At 47.6% G+C, this 10,376-nt stretch overlaps 1 protein-coding gene across 1 annotated transcript in view; it reads left to right on the top strand.

The window, feature by feature from the left end:
• The first annotated feature begins 356 nt into the window (after positions 1–356).
• Positions 357–10,376, top strand: part of IGDCC4 (immunoglobulin superfamily DCC subclass member 4) — an 88,116-nt gene continuing 78,096 nt past the window's right edge. Inside the window, exon 1 of the mRNA XM_053955041.1 lies at positions 357–512. Coding sequence (XP_053811016.1) covers positions 404–512 — 109 coding nt within the window. The 5' untranslated portion in view covers positions 357–403. The remainder of the gene's footprint in view (positions 513–10,376) is intronic.

The following is a 10,376-nucleotide window of genomic DNA, read 5'->3' as shown; positions in this document are numbered from 1 at the left end:
AGGCGGCCCGGTACCCTCCCGCTCACCCGTGGCAAAACCGGACAAAAATACTAAAGAGATTGAAGAAAGAAATTATTTAAAAACCCCACATAAAATGTTATAAATGTTTGTGGCTTGTGGAGCCACCGGCGGGCGGAGGAGCCCCGCACCTGCCGTCCCCCACCCTGAGGGAACGCGGCCGCTCCCCCCGCCGCGGGCTGGCAGCAACCTGTTGGTGCGGGCGCTGCCGGGCGGCGGGAGGAGCCCCTCGGAGGGGCGGCGGGCCGCTGACAAAGGCGGAGCAGCGGCAGCCCAGGGCCGCCCCCGGCAGCGGGGCCCGGCGGGCAGCGCGGGGCTGGGGCTGGGGCCGGGGCGCTCGCACAAGATGGCGGTGGGGCGGCGGGAGAGCGCGCTCCCCTCGTAGATGCGGCTGCGGCGGCCCCTGCTCCCGGCGCCCGGCGGGGCTTACATGGCGCTGGAGGACCTGCTGCTTTGTCTCTGCTTCTCCGCCCTCGCCGTCCTGGCCGTGCAAGGTGGGTGAGGAGGGAGAGAAGGGAGGGAAGGGGTCGGTGCCCCCCAGCCCGCGGGCGGCAGCGGTGCCACCTGCCCTCACATGAGTAGCGGGCGGCTCCGCGGGGATGAGCTCCATGGCCGGTCACCCGCTGTACCAGCCCTCCTTCCCCTTTAGTGGCCATTTACCCCAGTCGTCCTTTCTCCCCGTAGCGGCCGTCCCGTCCCTCCGTGCCCATTCCCCCCCCACCCCCCCCCATCCCCTTCTTTCCTCCAAGTCGGACGACAGCTGTGCTCGTGGCCCAGATGGTGCTTCCTTTGGAGTCATCATTTCGGGGATGACATTGGGGGTGACACCCTCACACTTTGAGGGTGACACTCCCCACAAGAACTCCCATCAGTGTATGGGCTGAGGGGGACAGCAGACCAGCAGCAGCAGCATTCCACAGCCTCTGCCTGGACAGTGGCAAGTTTCCACCAGAGGGACAGTGGCTGTGCCAGGGTGGTGGGGAATGAAGAGCTTGTCCAGCACAGGGTAGCCCAGAGCAGGCCCAGGTGTCCAGGGGCCGTGGAGGGGCCCCTCGCCTCCCCTGCCTGCTCCCACCGGCATGGGACACACGAGTAGGCAGATATCCCGTTGGACAAGGAAGTGACCCAGGAATAGCCATGCTCCTCACGCTTGTGTTTTGCAATGGTTACGCAAACGGTGCCGTGCGAGGGCACACGTACGCGGCCACCGGGCGTGTTAGTGGTTTTCTGTGGTTGCCATTGAAGTTGGCATTGAGGGTCAGTTGAACTGTCAGACCTTGGGGTGTGGGATTCTTTCTCTGTGTATGAACAACCCACAAAAGGTTTTGTTCTCATCCCTGAGAAGGCTTTGGAAAGGTACAGGTTGGCAGAACTGCACCAAAAAATGTGAGCATGTGCCAGGGACTTACTCTTGTTTAAAACCCCCCTAAACAGGGTATTGTGGTGGAGGAGCCGTCCCCATGTCATTGTACATTTTTATTCCTTTTATGATGCATTCAGGTTCAGCAGAGCATAATAACAGCACGTGGATGGCTGCAGGGTTGTTTTTCTTTTCTTTCTTTTTCCTCAGAGCACTGTGAGCTCCGTTAGGGGTAGGTTATGATTCAACATAGGTGCAGCTTTATGGTGGCTGTTGTGGAAGTGAATAACGGTCCATGTAAATGGCCCATTGTTGCAAGTGAGTGTTCCTAGATGGGTTACCCCACCAGCAGTAGAGCAGGTAGGCTGGACTGAGTGGGAGCCGTGTCTCCTGTGTGTTTGAGCAAACAGCTAAGTGGATCCCAAGGCTTGTAATGGAGAACAATGATTTAAAAAGAAAAAGGAAAAAAAAAAACAAACAAAAAATGGGGGTGGTGGAGTCGATGTTGTTTTTCCAAACCCACTTCAACAAGAAAACTTCAGATGCTTTGTGAGAATTTGCAGTTGTGGCTTCTTGGTGTTTCTTGCAAGCAGTTAGGCAGCTAGTGAAAATTGTTGCTGTGTGTTTTCTAGCAATGGGACACATCTTTGTATAGGGAGGCAGTGAGTGCGTCTGCACAGTCTTTGGACATGCCGCTGGGTACGTGTGGATGTGCTTTCCAACAGGTGGGTTTGATTCTGAAAAGAAAAACATGGACTTGTTTCAATCTGAAATTAATTTGGCAGAGAGTTGAAATGGTTTTGGGAAAGTCTGTGTTTGATCCCAAAGCCGCATGTGTTTTGATCCAAAGTTCAAGCCTCGCTGGGTATGAAGTTCGTAGGAGAGAAGTAGAATGGAAAACCTTCCCCCCTCTGGACTTGATGGAAGCAGTGCCAGTGTACACTTGCTGGGGATGTGATCCAGTGTTTTTGAAAGCTTTCTGCTGTCTGACTTTGAGCCTGTTTTCCCTTCAGTAGCAGGAAAGGGACTTAAGGAAAAAAAAAACAAGCACTAAACAGCCCCTTTTCAGTTGACTCCAACAAGGGGGCTGTGCTGGTTCCTTTCCTTGGGGCTCTCTACAGGGCACGTGTTGGTGGGAAGTGAGCTGAGCTTTCCATCCGAGGGATAAGCTGAAATCCATCTGGTTTTGTGTAGTTCGGTTTTGTGGTTGAGTTATCCTGCTATTTCCTTTTTTGACACCACCTCGCTTGAGTTGTGATTTGTTTTATCCTTCCTGTCGCATTCGCCTTGGCGGCGTGACCCCGCAGCCGCTGCCTGCCGTGAAAGCCTGTGCCGGGGAAGTCGGCGTTCCCATTGTTAGGAATCGCGTGTCCCTGCTGTGCTTCGCAGGATGTCACCTGCCTGCGGGACTGCCGGCCCTGTGACCGTGGCGTTGCGGTGTCACCGGGATGGGCGGTGCAGGGAAGGGGTGTTTCCTACAGCCCCAAGAAACGGGGGACACTGACAGTGCCAAACACGGTGCACACAGCGCTGGCGAGGCTTCACCTGTATTCCGTTTCCTGGGGCAGCGTTCTTGTGCTGGAGCTCGGAGCTCGCTGTCGTTGTCCTTTGGCTCTTGTGACAGCCTGTCTCCAAGGCAGGCAGGGGCTGTTCTAGCATGGGGAATGCTTTTGGTGGCATTTCTCTGTTTCTCTTCTAATCTGTGAAGCTGAAGGAGAAATTGCGTGGGTTTAGTTCTGGTTTTGTCTCTCCTGTTTTCCCTAGGTTTTTCCTTTTTTATTTTTTTGGGTTTTGTGCCTTCACTGCCTTGAAGTCCAAAGTGGAGCAGAACGGGCTAATTTTTGGGCATATCCCCCTCTTTTGCAGCAGACTTTCTCCTGGCAGCTGCCGCAGATTTGATCTGCTGTGGGGGTGGGTGACTTCTGGTCATACATGAGGCACTTCAGAGTGGCGCAAGTAAGAATTGGAAAAGAAAATACTTGGCAATCTGCCTTTCCCTGGGGATGAAAGGAGATTATTTTCCCTGCACGTAGTCTGATTTGGAGATGGAGGCAGCTTCTGTGGGACAGCACAGGTGTCTCTGCACTGGGAGCACCTGGGCCTGCTGAGTTTGCGAAGCACTGGGGTAGGCTGTGGCATACAGGATGTCTCTCCTGAGTGCCCACTGTGGTCCTGGACCAGTTACTTCATCTGCTCTGGCAACCTCATGGCCCACTTCAGCCAAATGTAGAGATGCTTCTCTCTGTCAAAGGTGAAGATGAAATGCATCAATAAGTATTCAGCACATACATGATCTTTTTCACTCTAGCACACAGCTATCCTGCGGGCAGAGCACTGTGCTGTCTGTCCCACAGGTTTGTGACTCCTGATATCATATTGCTTGCCAGATGATTTGAATTCTTACCTCCCCTGGAACTGCTTTTCCAAAGGCTGGCTGTTCTCCTACGGAAAAAATCCAGGTGCTTGTGAACCAGTCTGGGCATTTGCAGTGTAAGGGATGCTGCTTGCACGATTTACACGCTCCTCTCCTGGTTAAATGACTTCAAGGCCATTAAGCCTAGTTATGGTTATATAATTAAGATGGGAATTAATATTTAATCTGATTGTAATTTGTTGCTGGAATCCATCCCAAACTGTATTTCTGCATGAGGTGAGTGGGTACCTGAGGGAAAACTGAGGCCATTGTTACATACAGGGTATTTTTTGCATGGACACTGGGAATTACAGGTCTGCCTTGGGTGACAGAGAAACCCTAACCTTTACAAACCCTGAGTGATCATAGTCATTTTGTTATCAGTAGGAAGCAAATGTTTGTTTTATAGTCAGCTGTAATACTAGAGGGGATATGGTAAATCCGTGTTATCAGTACTTCCCAAGTGTGTGTTGGGCCAAAATCAACTCTGGTGCAATTTCATTACTTTCTGGAGAAGAACTGGATCCACTTGCCTACAGTATTTTTAGCTGGTTTTTGAAGGTGAAGAGGTATAATTATCCCACTCTGTTGTCTGTCCATCTCCCTTTTCTTTTTCCCAATAATTCCTGGACATGCTAATCAGTCATAACAAGTTTGGACATGGAGAATTCAGAGTTTTTGAAAATAAGTGACCAAGTAGAGGAGGGAGATGCATTTCTGCATGGACTGAAGGTCAGGGACTGGAAAACCCACTTGTGGAGGAACCTGAGTGCCTCAATGGCAGGAAGAGCTTTAAGCAGATAGTGAGCCTTTTTTGGGTAGGACTGGGCAATCCACTAACGAGACACAGAACTGCAAGAAATCACAATCTCAAGTCCTTGTATTCACTTGTTTATTTTTTAAGTCTTTTCTGCTGTAAAACATGACTTATGGTTACATCAGCATTCATGCTGTGGGGCTTGGTGTCTGCTTTGCTTTCCTCTCTTTTTTTGGGAAAGCACTTCCAAACACAGGATTTGGAGCTGCTGTGACTTTGTGTTGGTCACTTGCTGTCTCTGCCTCAGTTTCCCCACTTGTTCCCACTGAGCAGAGGATGCTGTTACACTGTAAACATGAAGAACACCATCACTCTTAAGTACCCTTCTTGCATTTAATAAATCCCTTGAGTAAGTGGCCTCCAAGTGCTGCTTGTGCTTTTCTGACTTAACAGCTTGTTGGTGAGAGGATCCACAGTTGCTAAAACTGAATCTGCCACCTTCATACAAAGCAGCATTAAGTTATGTTTTCACAAGCCCTTCTAGAGCTGCCAAACCCTTCACCAGACATGGGGGGAAGTCTGAAGAGCTTCTAATTTGTCTGACTATCACTAGCATGCTGAAGTCATCCTTGAAACACCATTGAATTTCCTGATTCTGAAGAGTAATGGAGGCTTCAAGGAAGAGGAAGAGCTGGTCAGTGTTTCCTTGCAGGAAGGTAAAAATCTGCTGGAGGTGCAGCTGCTGAGAAGGGAAATTCCATGGGAGAGCCAAACCAGGTGTCTGAGTCTACCTGACACTGTCCTGTTTGCAGGTGTCGGGACACTTTGTGAGTGTGTAGGTCATGGAGCTTCTCCCTTGGACATGTTTTTGTTCATGTCACTGATGCCCATTGGTGTCTCTGTTTGAGTCAGATCCTCTCCTGCTCCTAATCCATGTCATCCTGCTGTTGTAATACGGGCTTGCTTTATCTGAGAAGTCCAGCAGCTGCCGTGTCTTATCTCCATGGGTAATAAACATACTTTGTGGTGGTTATGATAAGCAATTACTGTGTTCCAGGGAAACTTTTGTATCAGATGTTCTCAAATTATTTAAAAATCTTTATCAGCATTTTAAACACAATTGCCTGTTATTGCCTTATGAAATTCAGCTAAGCTATGGAATAACCTGGTTTATTCTATCTTTTCTTGATTTTTCATGTTTTAATTATTTTTCCAGACCTTTCATGGAGTTCTTGAGGACAGGTCATTAATATTAAAGGTGTGTTAATGAAATGTGAGCATCCTCAAGGTTTGCTCTCAGCCCAGATTGGTGGGAGAATTAAAATCTAGCATGTGAAGTATTGCATTTGTGCTCAGTCTGCTGTAGCTCTTTCCCTTGTTCCAACAGACTTCCCTGGTCTTGTTTCCTGCTCAGGTCTTTGGACCACATTCCCTTTGGAGTTGGGATGGCTTAGCACCTTGTTAAATGTAAGACTTCGGGAAATTAAACAGTTAAAATGGTGCTGGGATGGCAGAACTTGGTGGAGCAAACCTGGTGTGCAGAAGTGATGCCAGGCTGGCAGCAGGGGTGTGATGAAGTCCTTCGTCTGTTTCGCTGTGTGCTGGGAAATGTGCATCCTTGATCGTTTCTAAATTGACTGTCGATAGATGATCAAGTTAATTGGTGTGACCAAAAGGTCATTACTTAATGAAATGGATTTCCCATGCCCTGTCAATGAACTGAGAGTTTTAGCAAAATCTGACTGTTCATGCACTCAGGGCTGTGATAAATCTTCCTTTTTCAGAAGCATCATCAGTGCTTACACATTCCAAAATTACGACAGGTTTTGCACTTAAGGCAGGACTGTCCTCTCTGTGTCTCTTGGCTGGCTGGTGGATACAGCTGCAGAATGGGGGCATGTATTTTTCAAACAAAAGTGGAATTTTTCCTGATACTAAAACTAGTCAGGAGTTCACTGATTATTTTTTTCCGTGCATGTGAGAAGGCTTTTATGTTCTTTTGGAAATCTTTGTCTCTTTTTAGCTGATGGTCTAGTGAAAATGTGCTCTTGCCTTTCTGGGATTATCTGTGCTGCTTTAAAGGAATGATGAGCATAGTCCTCCTAATTACATAGACCCAGAGGGACTGAGCCTATTTGAGCCCATTTCTGTGCCCTCGCAGTCCCACCTGTCTGTGGCAAAGCCTTGAAAGAGCTTGTAAGAAAAGGACAGGGAGCTTTTCATGGAAAGAAAAACCAAACCAAACCAAGGACTAGGGAGGGCAGAGAATTAGCAGGTGTTCAGGCTGATGTTGGGGGGTCAGCATGTGGTTTGGGGATGGGACCTGCCCCTGTGTGGGAGATAAGGGGCTCGTTGGAGGTTATCTTCAGCAGAGGGGTCCAGAGTGTGGCATGGGGTGGAGGAGCTGGGGCTGCTGACTTGGCTCCATTGTTTTTCTGCTTGATGATATTTCCCCTTGTTACGGAGGCTAGGGCAGCCCTGCTGTTGGAGAATTCAGGCTGTGACAGAAGGGTGATCATATCCTCCACAGGTCTGCATGGCCTGTGAAGACACTTCTGAAGGCACTTTGTGTTGTTCCATAGCAAGGCATCTTGGCAAAATACCATCAGATAAGATAAAAGGAAAAAGAATCTCAGGATCAGATCCAACACCAGCTCCTTTGCTGGGTTGGCAAAAATTGTTTAGATTTTCCCTCCCCAGATTGGTTTTGTAAACATAATACTGCCTATTAGCCATGTAAATTACTGTCATTGGTGGCAGTTGTTGTGATGGAAAGATAAGTATCTTGAAACTCCAGTTTGATTTACCCTTCCTGTCCCCCCAGCTTGCTAACCAGTTGTTTGTGTCAGTGCTGATTGCAGCTTTTGTCAGAGAAATCAAAATATTGATCAAATTTATTTAGCTCTGTGTTCCTTAGGTCACAGTAAATGCAACTTTTCTTTCTTTTTCCTTTGTACTCCTTTTCTCTGTACCGTAAACAAAAGGAACCGTTCCTCAAGAAGATGAGCCATACGTTCCCAAAGTCAAAAGTCATCCACTTGAAGAGGATCCTTAGGAGCAGGCTTCCTATCTGGAGGCTTTCCTCAAGAGTCTGTCAGTGGAAAATCTGGCGAGCAGCATTAGCACAAGTACTATTGTGGAGTTTTCTTTACATGCAGAGTGGGGAGAGATGGAAGTTTCTCCCAGCTGCTGGCAGAGAAGAGCTTCCCATTTACTTCATGTTTATGGCTGCTGCCAGGATTTGCTGTTTAGCAGCAGAGGAGTTAAGTGAGGGGTGAAAGGCTTCAGCAACACTTCAGCATCTGGGCATGAGGCTGAGCTGTCACATCATTCTTTGTTTTTACACCAGTGAAGGCACTTGGGATAGTTGAGTATGTTTAAGGCAAGCAGTATATTGTGCTGCCTTCTTGTGTACTGTGGCAAGCTGAGACGTTTCTTGTTCCAGGTTTAATGGTTGTGAGCATCTCTTAAAAAAGGCAACACCCACTTCTGACTTAAACATTTGCTGTGGGTGCTTGTCCATCACAGCCCCTCAGGAGGCTGGTTTGACATCCTCACTCAACGATGTGCACCTTCAGTTTGAGTTCCCCCCCCTGGCGTTTATATGGGTGCGTGAAGACAGGTACTGGTATGAAGAGCCTCTCTGTGAGGATGTGTACACTCACTGAATTTCCTGATAACCTGCTCTTTACTGAGCTGAGTGCATGCAGGTCCTTGAGTCTTTCACCTGTTTTCCATCCATAATCTCAGCCTTCTATAGTAACAGTAGTAAGTAAGCCCTGCTCTTCTCAGCAGTCAGGTGTTTGCTCTGCTGGGGAAGTCTTTTATTGCTTCAGTTCAGAGCCTGACTTCTTGGATCTGGACCGTGCAGATCCCTAGGGCACCAGTTCCCCCCCGCTCAGTTCAGAGCTGCCATTCAGCTCAGACAAACAGTACTGGATGTGGCTTTCCAGATGTGATGGGATCAGAGCCAGCTGAGGGAAAAGTAAAGAAACCTTCATCTCCCAGAGTGTCTCTTTGCGGTGCAGCTGAGCCGTTGCTGAGGCAGATTTGGGGTGTTGCAGCAGGAGGCTCACATGCAGGAAACCAGAGGAAGCATCAGGAAGGGGCACATCTGTGTAGCTTCCATTTAGATTTTAAACAGAAGGGCTAAGTTGGTATTTGGTATGTGGTATGTGCAGACCTGTAAATGAAAATTCCTGAATACTTTTTTGTGTATTTTAAAGTTTGTGAGGTTTAAAAAAATGCTGCCCTCATATGGAGTATTTCCTTCTCACCAGAAACTTGTTGGACTGCAAATTTGACAGAACTAATTTTTATAGCATTTTCTAAGCTGAACTAATTGTGTATTTTGGAAGGAGGAAGACAACGATGTGAATGTGTGTTTTTAGATAGATTTCATTAAAAAGGTGACTTGGATTATCCTGCAAGTTATCTGAGCAATGTAAAGGTTTCTGCTGGAAAATGCAAGTGATTATAGGCTGGTGACTAACAAATAATCCTTGGCTAATATGGGTTGGACTCAATTAATGTTAATCCCTGCTCAACGGTAGTAAAAGTTGGATAAAGGAGATTTTGCAAGGCTGCTGTTGACCTGAATGTGAGAATGATCACACAGCATTCCCTGAAATAACTGGCTCTCTGGAAGAGACATCATTCTCATCATTTGTTTCTAAAAGTAGAGAAGGAGCTATTCAAAGTGGCCCAAAATTGCCTGGTTATGAAGATGAGGATTTCTTCTGTGCTGGTGTTATGTGCTGAGGCACAACAAACCTCATTAAAGGAGGAGCAGCAGTGATTAGTCTAGATTAATGGAAATAAATCTGGCTTTAATAATAAATGAGGTTGGATTCCTTGGTCCAAAGCAGCCACCATCTATAGTGCTCATCTAGCAGTCGGATGCACAGAGGCAAAACTGTCCTCACTGTTGAGAAAAGTGGGTGATCTGGGGTGCTTTTGTTGAAATCTCAGTGTTAGTCCAGGTGTATTTTTTAAGATATGTTTTGGTGAGATGAGCAGAAGCCCAGAGACAGACAGGGAGAAGCATCACATCCAAGCCTGGACCCTCATTGATCCGGGAGAGCCCCAAAGTGGTGTGACAGTCCCCACAGGAATTCTGCTGCTCGGATACTGTGTGTCAAAAGCATGTCCTTCACCATTTGGAAGCAGACCCGGGCCTTTTACTGCTTTGTCCTCAAACTGTCAGGTTTCAGCTGGCTGCAGCTTTGGAAAACAGAAAGATTTATGTGCTCTGAAGAGAAACTTTTGCTGACAGTGGGTAAATGCACTGTAGATGCTGGAAAGTTAAACAGCTAAGTAGGTGTGAGGCGTTTTTGAAGTAGGTTGTGAAATATATTTTCTTCCTGTTGTTATGATAGATGTAAGTTTAAGTTTGGAAACGGGAGGGCAGATTTCCACCCATTCTGACTCTCAGTCCTACCCATGTTCAAAAGTTTGTACTGCTCCTTGTTTTCCTCCACCTTTACGTGCATCCTTGTAGCCACAGATATGGGTGTTGTGTTGCTATTTTTCCTACCACAATCCCTGAGCTGTAAGAGTCACTTTGCTCTTTCAATAATTAGTGAATTTCCAGATCACAACGAGATACTGCCATTTCAAACAGGACTAGGTAAGAAGTTAAGCCAGGAGGATTAAAGTCCCAAGGTGGCCAAGTCCTTGGTAAGATCATGCATGTCTAGCTGTGAGCACCCCTTTGACTTAACAGTTTATCATCTCCCGTTTTATTATTTTCTCTGTCAAACCTGCCCTTTTATCTGCTGTTGTCCCAGCAAGGCTGGCTGGCTGCATTGATAACATACCTGTGGGGT

The sequence above is a fragment of the Vidua chalybeata genome, chromosome 13, assembly GCF_026979565.1.
Source record: "Vidua chalybeata isolate OUT-0048 chromosome 13, bVidCha1 merged haplotype, whole genome shotgun sequence".
Classification (NCBI taxonomy): Eukaryota; Metazoa; Chordata; class Aves; order Passeriformes; family Viduidae; genus Vidua; species Vidua chalybeata.
This window is presented reverse-complemented; position numbering and strand designations above follow the sequence as displayed.